Source organism: Macrotis lagotis, chromosome 2, assembly GCF_037893015.1.
Source record: "Macrotis lagotis isolate mMagLag1 chromosome 2, bilby.v1.9.chrom.fasta, whole genome shotgun sequence".
Taxonomy (NCBI): domain Eukaryota; kingdom Metazoa; phylum Chordata; class Mammalia; order Peramelemorphia; family Peramelidae; genus Macrotis; species Macrotis lagotis.
Genome location: NC_133659.1, coordinates 105286096 through 105304223, shown reverse-complemented (window position 1 = coordinate 105304223; position 18128 = coordinate 105286096). Strand labels below are relative to the sequence as shown.

General features: G+C 39.8%; 1 protein-coding gene across 3 annotated transcripts in view; it reads left to right on the top strand.

Moving 5' to 3' along the window:
• Positions 1-1383: 1383 nt before the first annotated feature.
• DSTYK (dual serine/threonine and tyrosine protein kinase) overlaps positions 1384-18128 on the top strand; it is a 55803-nt gene continuing 39058 nt past the window's right edge. Inside the window, exon 1 of one of the 3 annotated variants that reach the window (XM_074222476.1) lies at positions 1384-1621. In XM_074222476.1, coding sequence (XP_074078577.1) covers positions 1384-1621 — 238 coding nt within the window. Of the gene's footprint in view, positions 1622-2015; positions 10421-18128 lie in introns of those variants that run through there. The other 2 variants (XM_074222478.1, XM_074222479.1) reach the window with 2 other exon arrangements.

Below are 18128 nucleotides of genomic sequence, written 5' to 3'. Positions count from 1 at the left end.
AGACTAACAGGTTGCTTTTTGTGGGGGGTGGGTGGGTGGGAGGGAAGTAAGAATGGGGGAAAAATTGTAAAACACAAAATAAATAAAAATCTTTAATTAAAAAAAATCATACAGCTATTTAAGCATGAGAGGGAGGATTTGAAACTAGGTCTTTTGACTCAGGACAAACTCCCAATGTCAACTGTTTGAGGACAAGGACAATTCTTTTCATCCTTAGTATCTAGAAAAATGACTCCCGTACAGTAGTTGTTTAATTAGCATTGGATTAGAAAGAAAAACACTTATAACCTGGATTCTGTGTACTGATAAATGTTAAATTGGTTTTCCTGGGGGGAAATGTACGCAGGACACACCGTCAAGTTTAATTTCCATTATGAACATTTCTCTCTTATACTTTCTCAAGTCTAGTGAACAAAACAGTGATGAAGCTGATTCCCTAGACGTGAATGCTCACATTAAAAATACACCGTCAAGTTTAATTTCCATTATGAACATTTCTCTCTTGCTGTCTCAAGTCTAGTGAACAAAACAGTGATGAAGCTGATTCCCTAGACGTGAATGCTCACATTAAAAATACACCGTCAAGTTTAATTTCCATTATGAACATTTCTCTCTTGCTGTCTCAAGTCTAGTGAACAAAACAGTGATGAAGCTGATTCCCTAGACGTGAATGCTCACAATTAAAAATACACCGTCAAGTTTAATTTCCATTATGAACATTTCTCTGTTATACTTTCTCAAGTCTAGTGAACGAGTGATCCAGCTGATTCCCTAGACGTGAATGCTCACATTAAAAATACACCGTCAAGTTTAATTTCCATTATGAACATTTCTCTCTTATACTTGCTCAAGTCTAGTGAACGAAAGAGTGATGAAGCTGATTCCCTAGACGTGAATGCTCACATTAAAAATACACCGTCAAGTTTAATTTCCAATATGAACATTTCTCTCTTATACTTGCTCAAGTCTAGTGAAGGAAACATTGATGAAGCTGAGTTCCTAGACATTAAGAATCCAACCTGGGAGGAGCCCGTGGGCCAGAGCGCCTGCCACCCCCGGACAGCCCGAGTTCCCACTCGGGTTTGAAGACCCGCAGCGCGCCCGCTGCCTACAAGTCCCAGGCTGCCCCGCGGGCCGGTGCCTCTCGCATCGCGTCCCCGGCGCCCGCGGGCGGGGAGGACCGAGGTTCCGCCGCGGGCGCGCTGCGGGCGGGCTGGCTCTGGTCTGCGGCTGACGGAGGCCCGGGGGTGGGGGATCGGCGTGGGGCCGGGGCGTTACGGGGCCGGGGCTGCCCCTCGCCTCCGCCGCGCGGGGCGGGCAGAAGGGAGGCGGGAGGCCGGGCGGGCCGGCGGCCCCGGCGCGAAGACGGAGTGGTCGGAGGCGATGGAGGGCGGCGGCGGGGCGCCGGCCCCGCGCGGGAGCGGCCCGGCCTCGGGCCTGCGGGAGCTGGGCCGCGCCTTCGCCCATTACCGCCTGTCCCTGAAGCGGCTGCAGCAGAACCTGGGCGACACCCAGAAGTTCTTCGGCGACATCCAGCGCTCCTACGCCCGCAGCTTCCCGGCCCCGGCCGAGCAGGGCCCGGCGGACGACGGCGACGTCTCCGAGGCCGCGCTGCGCGCGGGTGAGGGGGCACCGGCCGCCGGGGGCAGGCGGGGGGTTCGGGGCGCGCTCCCCGGGGGCTCCCCAGCCCGGGCCGCTGGGCGCAATGAATGGCGAGGGCCGGGGGCGCCGAGGGGACTCGGGGAACGCGGGGCTTGGAGGAAGCCGGGCGGTGCAAGGAGAGCAAAGAGGGGAGGATGGGGAGCAGGAGCGGGCAGCGCGGGCCGGGCCGGGGAGCAGGAGCGGGCAGCGCGGGCCGGGCCGGGGAGCAGGAGCGGGCAGCGCGGGCCGGGCCGGGGAGCAGGAGCGGGCAGCGCGGGCCGGGCCGGGGAGCAGGAGCGGGCAGCGCGGGCCGGGCCGGGCCGGGGAGCAGGAGCGGGCAGCGCGGGCCGGGCCGGGCCGGGGAGCAGGAGCGGGCAGCGCGGGCCGGGCCGGGCCGGTATTTGTGTGGGTGATTCCGTCCGCGCGTTGTCTTCTCCCACTAGAATGGAACTCCTGGAGGCCGGAGATCATCCTTTTTTTGCGTTTTTGCTTCTATTTTTGTAGCCCTGGGCTCAGCACTGAGTGAAGGAATTAATAAAACCTCCCTTCTTCATTTCCTTCCTCCCTCCCTTCCTTTCCAACCTGATCCTGAGTCTCTTCCTTAACCCTCGTAGTACCATTTCTTCTCAGAACAGAGCCAAGACCCAAAGCATTAAATATGACCGGAGTTTTCAAGGGGTCGGGCTTCAACTTTTTTTTCTATTTCGTTTCCCCTCAGGACCTCATACTGAGGGGCCTCCTTTGATTCCTGGATGCGTTAAATACAAAACTTTTAGTTAGGAAATAACTGAATGAGTGCCATAAATTGCACTTATGTACACCAAAGAGAATACCAGCCAAGTAGGCTGTGAATTTAGGAACTGATAGAATTTTAGGTTTGTTTGGGTTTTTTTTTAGGTTTTTGAAAGGGTTAAGTGACTTGCCCAAGGCCACACGCTAGGTAGGTAATTATTAAGCGTCTGAGGTCGGATTTGAACTCAGCTACTCTATCCACTGCGCCACCTATAGCCGCCCCAGAACTGATAGAATTTTAACAGAAATGACTAGATTGTTGTGTTTCTTAATAGTATACTTGCTAGGACTAAGTTATGTATTTGTCACTAATTTGACAGTCTAGAATTGGGATGAAACTTGGAAGGTCTCTGCTTGTCAGATGGTAAAATTTTAGCCAAGTTCAATGTGATCCTCTTGTGTTTTGACTTTCTGGTTTCAGCCTGTTTATACATAATGGAAAATATTGTAGAGGAAGGGCTAGTTGTTGTGGGGTTGTAGTTTGGCATCTTGTTTTTAAGAGCTTTGCTGATCTGAAAATGGATAGAGAGAACTGCTCTCCTCCTCTGCTTTGCTCAGTGAAGATGTAGGTGGTAGGAATGGCCAGATGAAGAGTGTGTTTTACTTCTAAAGTCCCTCCAAAGAAAAAAAAATGCCACAGCCTTTTTCTTTCACCCTATTTAGGGTGATTTTTTTCACTAAGAAAGCTCGATTAATTCAATTCAACAAACATTTATCTTGGTCCTTCTGTGCCGAGTGCTCACATCACAAAGGCAAAACTAGAACTGTTCCTGCTCTCAAGCGGCTTATGTTCTCATGGAGAAACGACTTGTTTGCAGGTCTATAAATAGTCATAGGGATGATCACCTACAACTGAACAATTCAGGAAAGGCTTGGAGCCAAACTAACTGTAAAGGGAGCTCCAGACAAAGATGATGGTACAGAGCTTTTTGTCCCAGGGAAAGCGACTATACAAAGGTGCACAAGAGGCAGGAGATGGAAGGTTTTCTTTGGGGAGAAAGCAAGCGGACAAGCTTGACTGGAATGTAGAATTTGTAAAGGAGAATATTATGAAATCAGTCTGGAGAGGTAGGTTGTAGCCAATATCCATGTAGAAACAATAGGGAACTACTGACTTCCTGGGCAGGGGAGTGATATAATCAGACTTTTTCTTTAGGAATCAGTTTGACAGCTCTGGAGAATGGGTTGGAGAGGGAAGACAATGGTACATGATGACCAGTTCTTAAGGCTATTGCCATATTTCAGACAAGAGGGATGAGGATCAGAACTGACCTGGTACCTTTGTCAGTAGAGAAAAGGAATAAGTACAAGAAGTATTGTAGAAGTAGAACCAACAAGACTGGGCCTATGTGGATCGAGGAAGAGAGGATTTGAGGAAGATTACCAGGTTGTAAATGTGGGTGATCCTAGGACTGTGATGATTTGAAAAAAAGTGACAGGAAGAGGATTTGGTTTAGGTTCTATTTTGAACATGTTGATTTTGAGGTGTGGAACCCAGGAGAAAGATAAGGGCAGGAAAAAAATAGAGGTAGCTTTGGGTGTCTTTTGGATAGAGATGATAGTTGAATTAATGGGAGCTAAAGGGAAGCTAAAGCTTGAGTGAAAAGAGAAGAAAGTTTAGGACAGCTGTGGGGTATGGATTCATAGAGGACTGGATCTACCTAGATGATGAGAAAGGAGTATAGGTAGGAGACAACCAGAGAGGGTAGTATCAAGAAACTTTAGGGAGGAGATAGGATTCAGGAGGGGAGGGTAATCTGGTTAAAATGTTGCAGAGAGGTCAAGAAGCCTGAGGACTAAGAAAGGTCTTTGATCATTGATATCCTTGGAGAAAGACAGTTTCAGTAAATTTTGGATTAGAAGCTAGTCAGTAAAATGTAGAAAAATGAATGTGGGGGTGAGGAAGTAAAGGCAACAAGTATATTTAGTTTTTTCTAGAAATTTGACTGTGAAAGGGAAGAGAGACAGTATGATGCTTGATCCAGTAGGAAGGAGTGAAGAGTTTTTAAAGTATATGGTAGATCTAGGCATGTTTGGTAGGAAGCAGAGCAAAAGTGTTCAAATGAGGGAGAAGTTAAAAGTGAAGACTGGCGAGTTCATTTTGTATCTGAAGCTCATTTTCCCATTATTTTGAGGGTGATTTTAATTTTGGAAATTATAGTTCAGAAAATAGATTCATCTCTGGCAGAGGAGGTGGGTAGGAGGAGACGATCAAAGAACCTTGGACTTTTGTGTTTTCCTTTTAAAAGTACAATTTAAGCGACAGATGTGCCTCACTACTTTCCTCTAAGGCAGGTATGTCCATCCCTTTGGCACTTGTGGCCCTCAAAGCCGATTCATGTGACCCTCAATGTGTAACCTGAAAATGAAGGGATAGGTGAGCGTATGTGCCAATATTGAAATAGCACAATTCAGCTTAACCCCTAATTAACACGACACGACTTTTTCATGTAACTAACATTGTGTGGTCTTGGAGACCACTGGATGTTTTTTTTTTATAAAAGATATGCATATAGGAATTAGGATCTTTATTTTAAAATATTATATGACTCATCATAATTGCAACAGACAACTTTATTGTTTTTATTATTTTATCACAGACCTTTGAAAATTTTAGATTTCAAGATTTTAGAAACCCAACTGCATTTCAATATATTTACTATTCCATTCTCAATTGACATCAATACATTGCCTACAAACTTGCAAATAGAATGTATAAAGTTGCAATCAGATATACAATTTAAAGAAAAATTTATTCAAGTGTCTTTATTGAACTTTTATAAGTTGTACTTGCCTAAAGAAATCTATCTGGTATTTCATGAACATTCCTTATTCATGACATCTCTTTTGAGGAATAAATTATTTGCAAGCAGTTTCTTTCCATATGAAGCACACAAAATTCAGATGAGCATCTTGAAAATAATCTTTGCTTTGCTATAGCCTTTATCAAACCAGATATAGATGCACTAGTATTGAAAAAGCAGACTCAGTATTACATCAAAAAACATTATTTGTTTAAAAAGTAAATGTTGTATTAATATACCATTATTTTTATTATTATATTTTGTTACATTATTTCATTTTATTATTAGGCAATAATGAGTTACATTGTAGTCATAAATAAATATTAAATTTTGTATGCTGCCCTTGACAAATTTTTGTTGGGTGATGTGACCCAGAAGAGCTAAAAGTTTGAAAGCCTGTGTTCTAGGGAACTCATGAATTAACATTTGAATATTAGGTCTATTTAGCCTCTGGAATCTTCCATCTAAGCACAAATGGTGGGTTAGGAGCTATTTAATTTTGTTCTAGAGGATATTTATTTCAGTTTTTGGAGTTAGTTGTGGCTAAGAAAATTATATCACTATATCACCAGGCAGTTGTTAACTATCTGCAGTGTGCCAGGCACCATGCTAGGTGTTGTAGTTACATATAAAATGAATAAAACGACCCTTATTAGAATGAAGCTAATGTTCTTGGGGGGGTGGGAAGAGTAGGAGGAGAAGGGAACCAACAAGTACTCTCCTTTCCCTGCTCCCTGAAATGTAATGTATCCAGATAGAATTATAGAATGACAGAATTGGGAGAGTTTATTAGTTCAACTGTTGAATTTGACAGCTGAAAAAATTTGAGACCTACTGTGGTCAAGTAACTTCCACCATGGTCCCCTAGTAACTGGGAAGCTAGAACTCACATCCAAGTCTTGACTCCAAATTCAGTGCTCGTTCCATTAGTATCTTACTGAAGATGAATGTGTGAATTTTGAGGCTGCCCATAGACTCTAGGAAACTATTTTACATAAAGAGTCCCTTTTTGTTTGCTTCATATGGAAAGAGGATTTATGAGACACTTACATTGTGTCTTCTTTCCCCTTTATTAGGAGAAGATCCAGTTCAGTTCATAGTCTTAGTTTTTCCATATGAAGTTGTGTCCATGTAGAATGAGAGGCTGAGATGTTCAGAGACTCACCATTCAATAACTATCTGGCAGAAGTCTGAGAGATTTTTAACTGTTCTCTATGGCGTGGAAAAGTGCTTCTAGACAGGCACAGTTTTGTATTAGAATTCCTGAGGATGAATTGGAACTTTGAAATGTAATAACAATAAAATGCTATTTACCTAGCATTGTATATCTTTATCTGTGCTCTGTCATTTTAGACTGTTGCCTGTCATAGGCCTTTGCATGTTGCTTAGGCACTTAATGACCATTGAATGAATGCATGCCAGAGAAGGAACAGGAAAGACACAAAGGATGTTTCCCCCTTATTATGATCACATTGGGACATGCTTCATGATCTGAATAGAAAGTTTAGAACATAGATTTTATTTAGGGATGAAAAATTCATAGGATAGAACATCATTGTGGTTTAGGTGTTAGAAACAGTTTGGCTAAATGGGTAGAAGATTAGACTGGGAATGGGTTATGACTAGGCTTTTTTTTCCTCCTCAGTTTCTTTTTATTGATCTATAAGAGGAGATAATGGCTTGGGATACAGGGATTGATCCTGGCATCTTCAATGTCTGACCAAGCTCTAACGTCCCCACAGTGCTTGCTTCAGCTATTTCATGACTGTTGTAACAAATTGTTCTCATCCACTCATTCCATGAGGGAAGTTTTCACATGCTTAGGGTAGACATCCCTTAGCTCACTGACAGATTTGAGGCCTATCATTTACCCTCAACCTAGTTTAGCCCACTAGACTTTGACTACTTTGTGAAATTCTGTCTTACTTAAATCTAATTCATGAAGCAGTCAAGACATCATCCATCCTCTGTGGTCACTGGTTCTCTTTGAAACAAAGGACAAACAATATAAGAAGACAGCAATTATCCACTATCAACTTTACTTGCTAGGGTGAGGAGGAAAAAGCAGGGAATGAGGAGTAGGAGATGGTTGTTTAAAGAGGCTGTTGTAGATTTGTATAGCCCTCAAAGACTAATTTTAAATTTAAAAACTGCATCCGTAGGAGAGGAAAGCAAAGGCTTATAGTAGGGAATTAATAATATAAAAATAAAAGTGTGGCACAGTCTTGTAAGACTAGCATAAGAATAAGCTAGATCCATTGGGGATTCATCATTAAGGTAAATAATATGTTGTTTGTTTTTCCTATATTGGGGATAAAAGGAAACTCAAAGAAAGAAATGACTTTTGATTGAGGTGGGCGAGGTGATGGTAATTGTCACCAAAGAGAAGAAAACACTATTCATGTTATTTTATTTCTGTTGCCTTTCTTTTGTTAAGGAGAATAAAATGGCTAATATAGAGCTGAAACTCAAGATATCAGGAAAATAGTAAGAAAATACTTAGTCTACTTTCTATCCAGTGCATCAGGTCTAGATGCAAATGCACTGTATTCTACATGGTTCAGACTACAGGGCTACTGTACAGGGGTAATCTAAAAAAACTGGTAAACAGCAGAATTGCTGCTTAGAAAAAAGACAAATATCCCTAAAATAGAAAACAGTGAGTTAATAATAAAAATAACATTTATAGATTTTATTAATGTTTGAAAAGTGCTTTACAAATATTATTTTACAGACTTTTAAGCTAATGAGTCTGACCTTGATTCCTGGCAAAATTATGTGACATACTAAGAAAGGGATGAGAGGTAAACATCTAGAAAAGGAAGAAGTGATTGGAAAGAGCTAACATTGTTTTATCAAGAACATATCATGGCAGACTTTATTTCCGTTTTTTGTCAGGATGCTAGAGAGGTGGATTAAGGAAATGATGTAGGTATAGTTTATTAGGATTTCAGGAAAGCATTTGACAAAATTTTTCATGCTATTCTTGTGGACCGTATGTGAGCTTGATGTTAGTACAGTTAGGTGGATTCAGAGCCTGTTACAAAGATGAACCCAGAGAGTGCTCACTAATGGTTCATTGTCAGTTGGGAGGAGCTCTGTAGTGGAATGACTCAGGGATCTAATAGGTCCTGGGCTCTAGACTGTTTAGCATTTATCTTAATACCTCAAACAAAGACATAGATGGTAAGCTTGTCAGATTTGTCAATGATACTAAATGAGAAGGCTTAGTTTGGCATTATAGAATCCGGAAATATCTTGACAGGTGAGAATATTGAGTGAATTGAATAAGTTGAAATTTAGTAGGGAGAAGTGTAAAATCTCGCACTTGGACACCTCATGAGACTAAGACGAACAACATTTTAATTTAACTCAAAAGATTCTACTAAGTTGCAAACATAATATGAGTAAACATTGTGACATCGCAGTAAAAAAAAGCCAATGTCATCTTAAGTTGCATCCAGGGAAGTGATGGTCCCATTGTTCTCTGCCTTCATTATACAACATATGGAATAGTCTTCAGTTCTAGGCATTACATTTTAGGAAGGACACTGATAAGTTTAGAGGAGGATGACCAGGGTATTAAAAATCCTTGGGGTTATACCCTTAGTCAGTAAACATTTATTAAGCACTACTATATATCAGGAACTATATTAAGGCCTGGAGATACAAAGAAAGGTAAAAGATAGTCCTTGTTCTCTAATGGGCTTGGACTAATCTAATGGGAGAGATTTTATGCAAACAACTATATAAAAATAAGCAATATACAGGATAAATTGGAAATAATCAATAGAGTGAAGAGACTAGAATTAAGGAAGATCAGGAAGGGCTTCCTGTAAAAGGTAGGATTTTAGCTGAGACTTGATAGAAGCCAAGGAAGGCAGAAGACAGAGTTGAGGAAGCAGAGCATTGTCCCCATGGGAGAGAACTGGAGGAAAAAACCCAGAGTTGGGAGATAGAGTGATCTTGTTCCAAGAGCTTTAAGGATCAATGTCCCTGGGTCACAGAGTATGTGGATTGGTGTAATGGGAGACACTGGGGTTTGGGGTGACATGGTCAGACTTGTGCTTTTAGTAAGATCACTGACAGCTGAGTAGTGGATGGATTGGAGTAGGGAGAAACCTGAGGCAGGCTGATCAACCAACAGGCTATTGCAGTTCTCTTGTGACATAATGAGGGAGGGCTGGTATCAGAATTCGGTTTTGTTACAGAATGCAACAGTGTATGTGAGAGATATTCTAGAGGGAAAGTGAATAGGACTTGGCACAAGATTAGATAAGGAAGTGAGAAAGTGAGAGTTTAGGATAATTTGGTAAGCCTGAGCAACAAGGAACCTGTTGGTGCCCTCAGCAGTAATAGAGAAGCAAGGAGAGGGCTTTTTGGGGAAATATAATGAGTTTAGTTTTGGACATTGCATTTAATATATCTTTGAGATGTTCAGTATTATCATTTGGAGATATGAGACTGGAGGTCGTCAGAGAGGTAAGCTCTGAATAAGTAGATGTGAGAATTATCAGCATAGAGATGATATTTGGATCCACGCGAGTTGATGAAACAACGAATGATACAGTATAGGAGAAGAAAAGTGTACCAAGGACTTCCATCTTTAACTGGTGTGATTTGAATGAAGATCCAGCAAAAGAAACCAAGAAGGAGTAACCAAATGAATTGAGGAGAACCAGTAGGGAGTAGTTTAACAGAAACCTAGAGATGACAGACAGGATCATAATCTGAAGAAAAGTTAAGACGGATAAAGATTGAGAAAAGGCCACTGGATTTGGCTATTAAGAAGCCATTGGTAATTTTGTAATGAGCATTATGAGGTCAACAACTAGACTGTAGAGAGTTAAGAGAGTGAGAGGAAAAAAAGTGGAGGCATCTTTTGGAGAAGGGCTTTTTAAGAAGTGTAGCCACAAGAGAGATTCGAGATCTGGGACAACAGCCATCAGGAATGGCTGGATAAAATGAGGGTTATTGGAGGGTTTGTTAGTAGATAATAGGAAAGCAGCTAGGAGATGGGGAAAGACTGAAGGGAAGTGAGAAAGTGCAGATAAAAAAGGGAACAATCTAGTTAACAGAGAGATGAACCTTATTATGTGAGACATGGAAGCAAGAGATAGTGGAAGAAGATGTCTGGGGGATTGATATGAGATGATGAAGAGGGAAGAAAAGGAAATTCTCAAGTGAGTAGATGAAGGAATTTGGGATATTTTCCCCAGAAAATAAAAAATTTAGATTAGGACTTGACAGAGGATGAAAGTTGAAACAAAGCAGATTTTGATTCTGAATAAGAAAAATTTCTCAACAATTAGACCTAAACCCAAATAAGGTAAACTGTGGAAGAAGTGGATTTCTTCTTACCACTGTACCTCTAGGCAAAGGCTAGAAGTCAATTTGTTGTCATTTGTAGACTAGATGACCTTTGAGTTAAATCCTTCAGCTCTTAAGATTCTATAATCTCAGTGAAGTATTAAGTGCTTGGGCTTTTCTTCAAAAAAGAAAGGATGGGATTACAAAGTGACAGAGCTGTTTGTTACCTTGAGGAACTGTAAGGAATCTTGATTTCATTCATGATCTTAGATTGAGGAAATTAGGATGACTTAAAAGTATGTAGCCTTAGCCAGTCATTGCATGTGTGCTGTAAAACTCTAAACTATATTATTTATAGAAATCAACCTTTTGCTTTTCTTCTAATGAAATAATTGTATGATCACTACCATTATTGTCAGTATCATTGAACATTTAAATATACATTCCATAAAGAAGACTAGAAAAATGTGATCTCTAGAGGCAGTTGACCTAAGCCATATATAAAATATATAGAGGACAGACATCAGATATGAAGCCATAACACAAATTACATAATAGGTTTTTTATATTAGGAGATTTCATTTATTACAATTTGCCTTTGAACAGTTTATTGCACTATCACTTCAGCTCAAACTAAAATCTCTTCTTTGCCAAACAATAAAAAACTGGACTCTAGAATTTCTAAGAAGGTAGAAATATATACAGTGTATTTGAATAGAAACTCTTATTTGATTTCCTTGAAATTTACATTTGAATATATTTTAAAGGAACACACAGAGATCAAATGGAAAGAGAATTGTGGGAGTCAGAAAACTTGAGCTTGAGTCATTCTTTGCTATTTGCTATCTAGGCCTTTGATAATAATTTGCTTATACATCAGATCTTATTAAAGAATCTTATTTAGATTACAAATTGCTGCCATTTTCTTTTGATTGATAGCAGTGGTTTGATCATGCAGCCATGGTGATGAAACTAGAATGATCATAGCCATAATTTTATCATAATCATAAAACAAGCTGCTTTGTGTATCTTTTTTTTGGCAAGGCAATGGAGTTAAGTGACTTACCCAAGGTCACACAGCTAGGTAATTATTAAATGTGAGGTCAAATTTGAAGTCCTGTCCTCCTGACTCCAGGATTGGTACTCTATTCACTGCTTCACCTAGTTGCCATGCTCTGTGCATCTTAAGGTTGGGGCTGTCATATATTACATTGTGATTATTATGATTATTTATTGCTATTATTGCCTTGGATTTATGTAGCATCTTCCCCCCCTTTTAAAGTATATTCATTCCTCTTTTAATGATATTGAAATTTTTTATTTTTATAGTATCTTTATTTCTGGATCTTTCACTTCTCCTCTTCCTATCAAGTAATTTCTTATAGCAAAGAATAAACAGGAAAGGAAACAAAAACAGTTTAGCATAATTAACCTGTACATAGAATAGACCAAGTTTTAAAATATATTCTGAAAATTCAGGAGACAGAATGAATTTCGTTTGAGTTCCTTTCAGCCTTAGAGCTAAGACTTTATGAAGTGGAGAGGTCAGTTAGTACCTTTTGTCCCTTACTTGCTTGTGCACAGAAGGAGGGCAGGGGCATTTTCTAATCTCTTCTTTGGGGGCTAAACTTAGGAGTTCTGTTTTTAATGGTATCTATTTCAGTGATGGTGTCTACTATTTTTAAATTGCATGAATATATCATGAATTAATTTATCCTTTTTCCAGGGTGAATGTAGAGATTATTTACAGTTTTTGCTTTGACAAAATAATTGTGAATGTTTTATATAGATAAGTAAGTCCTTTTGGGTGAGTTTTAAATGATTAAGCCCTAGCAGTGGAATTACTAGGTCCAAGGGTATAATTAGTTATGTGAAACTTGTTTATTTCCATAATCTCTTAAAAATTTGTATTAGTTTATGATCCTGCTAACAATGATGCTATATCCCTGAAGCCCTGCCAGGATTTTGACCTTGAGGGTCTAGCTTACTATTTTAGGAGGTGAAACAAAGATGCTTTTGACCCACAATAATATGTCCTTTGACGCATGTTTGAAATGAAGTTGCATTTCTTCTAACTTGTACATACACTGCCTGAATGACCAGTACTAGAGTACAATGAAATCTACTTTTTCCTTGTTTGAAAGTAACTGGCTTTTTGGTCAAAAGTCAGTGTTAACCTCCTAAATTCTAGAGTATTTTCCAATCAATCAATCAAAAAATTTTTATTAAGTATGCACCTTATGCCAAGCTCTGTGCTCAAAAGACAGTCACTGCCCTCAAGGAGCTTACACTGTAATGGGAGAGACACTATGCAAACAAATCTATACAAAATCAGCTACTTTCAGGATAAATAGCAGTTAATTAAAATTGGAAAGTGCTGGAATTAAGGGGAGGTGGGAAAAGGCTTACTTTAAAAGGTGGGTTTTGGGGCGACTAGGTGGCACAGTGGATAAAGCACCAGCCCTCGATTCAGGAGGACCTGAGTTCAGATGTGGACTCAGATACTTAATGATTACCTAGCTGTGTGGCCTTGGGTACTTAACCCTGTTTGTCTTGTAAAACACAAACAAAAAAGGTGGGGTTTTAGTTAGAACTTCTAGGTAACCAGGGAAGTCAGGAATGGAACAGAGGAGGGCAGTTTGGGAGCCAGCCAGGGAGGAAATGACTTGTTTGTGGAACTCCCAAGAGGCCATGTCACTAGACTATTTTGAGGGAGTAAAGGGTAAGAAGACTGAAATGCTAGGAGATTAGCATTTTGGATTTGTTCCTGAAGGCAATAGGAAGCCACTGGAATGTGTTGGTTGGAAGCAGGGATAACATGATAGGACTTGTGATTTAGGAAAATCACTTTAGTGCCTATGGAAGATGAATTGGTGTGGGAAGAGACTTGAGGAAGGCGTTTCACCAGCATGTTCTTGAAATTATCAAGGTGTGAGGTATTGAGAATTTGCAATGAAGTAATGACGTGTGGCAGTATCAGAGGAGAGAAGGGTCATCTTTGAGAGCTGCTGCGAAGGTGAAAAAAAAACTTGGCAATGATGAGGATAGGATACAGTTGGGATGGGGTTGGGATGTCAGTAAGAGATAGTGAGGAATCCAGGATGACTCCTAGGTTGTGAGCCTGAAGGACTTGGAAGATGGTGGTGCCCTCTACAATAGGGAATGTAGGAGGAGGGAAAGTATATAGCAGAAAAATAACTTCTGTTTTGGACATGTTGAGTTTTTGATATATACTGGACATTCAGTTTAAGATGTATAAAGGGCAATTAGAAATGTAAGATTGATGTAAGAGAGATTAAGGCACAAAAGGTAGATTTGAGAATCATTATTATGGATATGGTAATTAAATCTATGAATGCTGATTGAATCACCAAGTAAAGGTAATTCATCAATCAGCTTCCATAGATTTATGGAATCTTCTGAAGGATATGGAGAAGAGGAAAAGGGCCCAGAAGGGTCAGTTAGGTGACACAGTATAAAGTTTCAGCCCTGGAGTCAGGGAGTATATGAGTTCAAATTTGGCCTCAGACACTTAATACTTAAGTATGTGATCTTGGACAAGTCACTTTTGGAAAAAACCTCAAAAACCCCCAACCCCATCACCAGAAAAAGGGCCCAGGATAGAACCCTGAGAATACTAAGATTAGAGGATGTGATTGAGAGGAAGATCCAGCAAAGAAGACAGAGTATAGGTGAAATAGGTAGGTGGAAAGCCAAGAGAGAAATGTTTCTCAAGATGAGATAGTATTAAGGAGGAAAGAACAAGCAATAGTGCCTAAGGCTGCAGAGTGGTTTAGAAGAATGAGGACTAAGAAAAGGCTATTGGATTTGGCAATTAAGAAATTTAGAAAGAGTAATTTGGGTGGAATGATGATTGGAAGTCAGATTGTAAAGTGTTGAGAGGAGACAAAGTGGAGGATCCTTTGATATATATTCTTTAGGATGATGGTTAGCAGGACTCCACACTTGGGTTATCTTCTTTAGCTAGAGAAGTAGTTGTGATAAAAGAGAATCTTTGGAGTCAGGACCTTTGAGAAGTAGAGTAACCTAGCCCTTCCCTCAAGTATTGGTCTGTTCTTCTGGATTCACAACAAATGGTTTTTCCATTCTTTGCCTAAACAAGTCCAGGTATAGGGGACTTGTTACCTCCAGAATTTCTGTAGGTCCATAAATTTAGAGATTAGTGATCATCCGGCCTAATCTTCTTATTTTACAAATGAGAAATAGAGACTCAGAGAGGTGAGGTGACCTGCCCATGGTCATATGGTAATAATAGCTTCTTATGAGGAAGACTTTGGAGAAATGAAAAGGGTTGAGAATTGATTTGGAAGCACTGCCTGCCATATTAACCTTACCCATTCTGAGTCAAAGGAATCATAATGATTTTGTTCAACTATAGTAGCGACACAGGAAAAATTTCTTTTGAAATATTTTATCTTTAGGTATCTACAAGTGACATGTGATATATAGCTTATTTAGAGAGATACTGTGGAACTTGTTTTTACCAAGTTAAGATTAAATAAGGCTAGATCTCCTGAAAACTTGAGGGTTTTCATTGTTTTTTTTTTGAACAAGGTATGTTCTGTTAACTGCTGTGGGAACCCTATTTTTTTCCAGGAATAGAAAACCCATTAAAAGAGTGCTTCCTTATAGAGGGGAGTTGGACATGGTGTGGTATTCTATCTTTCTCTGAGATTGACCTTGTTTTAGTTTAGACTGGAGACATCCTGAGATTATCTGCCATGTCTTGTCAAATTTAGAATTTGGTTTAAGTACAAGAGAGGTTCTAGAAATCCACTCTTAAGTGGAAGATATAGGAGATCAGTTATAGCTAATGCATGATAACCTTCATTCAGTCCTATAAAGTCAAATTTATTTAAAAAAAAAAGAGCTTCATAGGGGCCAGTCATTCAGTTATGAAGACTCACCAGTTTCCAATGTGGTTCTTATAATGATTTTTTAGATGGCATTAATCAATGTATATCTTCCAGGATAAAGGGGGTAGTAATCTATATGCACTCTGACTTGGTTAGAAGACAAGAGGAATATTGTGTTCAGTTTGAAATGCCTTAGTAAGGACATTGATGAACTGAAGAGAAGTCAGGGGAGGGTAGCCAACTGTCTACCTGTCTAACTACTCTTTCTCAGTCACTTGCTGAATCATTTAGATCCCATCCACTAACCACTCAAGGTTCTACCCTTTATACTATTTCACTTGAGGAGCCTCATCAGCTCCCATGAATTCAGTTATAATCTCTATGCAAATGATACTTACTTCAATTTATTCAACCCTAACCTTTCTCCTGACCTCCAGTCTATCTATCTGATAGCTTGATCAGGAAATCCCATCTACATCTCAAACTTAACATGTCCAAAAATGAACTCATTATCTTTCCCCTGTCTTTCTAATTTTTCTATTACTATTGAGGTTATCACTGATCTTTAGGTCATCCAGGCTTGAAACAAGTCCCCTCTTTCTCACCTTCCTCTCCCCTATATCAAATCAGTTGCAAGTCCTATAGATTCTAGCTTTTCAATATCTTCTGTGTGTAATTCTTCCCCTCCTCTCACACTGCCATACCCTAGAGCAGTCCCTCTTTACCTCACATCTGGGTTACTACCATAGCTTCTAATGGATCTGCCTCTACAAATCTTCCCTTATACCCTTAACTATCAAAGCGATTTCCCTAAAGCATACATCAGACCCCATCATTCTCCTCCCTCTCCCCAGTCCAATGGGAATGACTGGAATAAGGAACCATTGTAGTGTCTTGTTAGTTTCAAGATCAAATATTAAGTAATCTGGGTTTTAAAATCCTTCATAACCTGCCTTTCCTGTCTTCTACCTCACTTCCTTCCATGTACTATACTGTACTACACTGACAGTGGCCTCCTTATCATTCCTTGATTATCTCACTCCATCTCCTGACTGATTGTCCTCTGTTTTTGTCTTCAGATTTTCCTGGTTCCCTTCAAATCTCAGTGAAAATCCCACTTTCTGCAAGAGATCTTCCTTCTTGAGATTATCTCTAGTTTATCCTGTTTACAGGATAGTTGTTGTGTCCTCCATTAGACTGTAAGCTCTTTGAGACCAAAGATAGCCTCTGCTCCTAGCAGAGTGCTTGGCACCAGTAGTTGCTCAATAAATGCTTGTTGGAGTCTATGTCATGAGAGCATTGGTTGAAGGAACCAAAGGGAAGAGAAAACTCAGAGGCATGTGGTAGCTTTCCAGGTATTTGAAAGGAATATGGATTAGCCTTGTTCTATTTGCTTCCAGGAGGCAGAACCAGGAACATTGGGTGGAAATTGCAAAGATCCCTATTTAAGCTTGAAGTTAGAAGAAACTTCCTTACATTTAGAGCTGCTCCAGTATGGAGAGGGCAGCCTCAGGAGATAGTTAATTTTCTGTCCCTGGTGATATTTCCAAGTAGAAGCTGGACAATCACTTATGCCATGAATTGACCTAGATGACCTCTTCTATTAGAAGCTGAACTCAGGTCCAGGTTCCAATTCTAAAATCCAGTTTTAGGAATAGCTAATGGTGCAGTGTATAGAGAACCAGCCCTGGAGTCAGGAGGACCTAGGTTCAAATGTGGCCTCAGATACTTAATAATTGCCTACCTGTGTGACCTTGAGCAAGTCACTTTACCATTAAATAAATAAAAATTAAAGATTAAAATGCAGTTTTACCATATTATATAGAACTTTCTAGAAATTAATTTTTTCACTAGAAGTTGGAGTGTACCCATTTAAAAATTTGTATTTTTCTATCATTTTCAGCTCTTGGCAACTAACTCTTAAGATTATATAAGTTTCAAGGAAGTTGCTGTTCTGCATTGAGTGAGGAAGTTCTTTACCAGTGAAATCACAGGTCCATTCCCTATCCTGCCCTTCAGCAGACATTGCGAACCTATCTGGTATACTATATAGCCTCTGGTCTGGAGGGGAAGTAGGAACCAGCCTCCAGTATTATTGGGGTAGGAGCACAGACAGTAGAGAAGCTTTTGAGTTATTTTCTCTTTTAATTTATCCAGATTAATAATGTAACAGCTGGATTGAAAGATAATTCTAGTACAGTTAATACATTTATAAATGCCTCTTGGATTTCTTTTGAAAAATTCACACTTTTAAAAATAGAATTTTATCTCCTCCTCAGATTTGAAAAGGATCTGAAGATAACTTAAGCTCCTTAAGACCAAGAGCTTTTGTGTCCATGCAGGCTAGACTGGTTTGAGATTAATCTTCTTTTTCATTCCCTGCTGCCTAATGAGGAATGAGTTGTGAATTCAGTTTCTGTGAATCTGCTTATCAGACCAAGCCTTTCAGGAAAGAAACTAAGTCTGTGTCTGAGAATCAGCTAGTGTACAAGTATAAGCACTTTGTCTACCAAAGTCAGAGAGATTTGAAATAAATCAATGTGGACTTTACTTCTTTTCAGGAATATTCCATACAACTTTGATTCTGGTTTTAAACTCAAACAACAGGGCACTTATAGAGGCATAAGCAGGAAATAGTGAGAAAATCATTCCTTCCTGTTCATTGATGTGCCAAAGTTAAGTAATATGAGAAAATTGTTCTGAG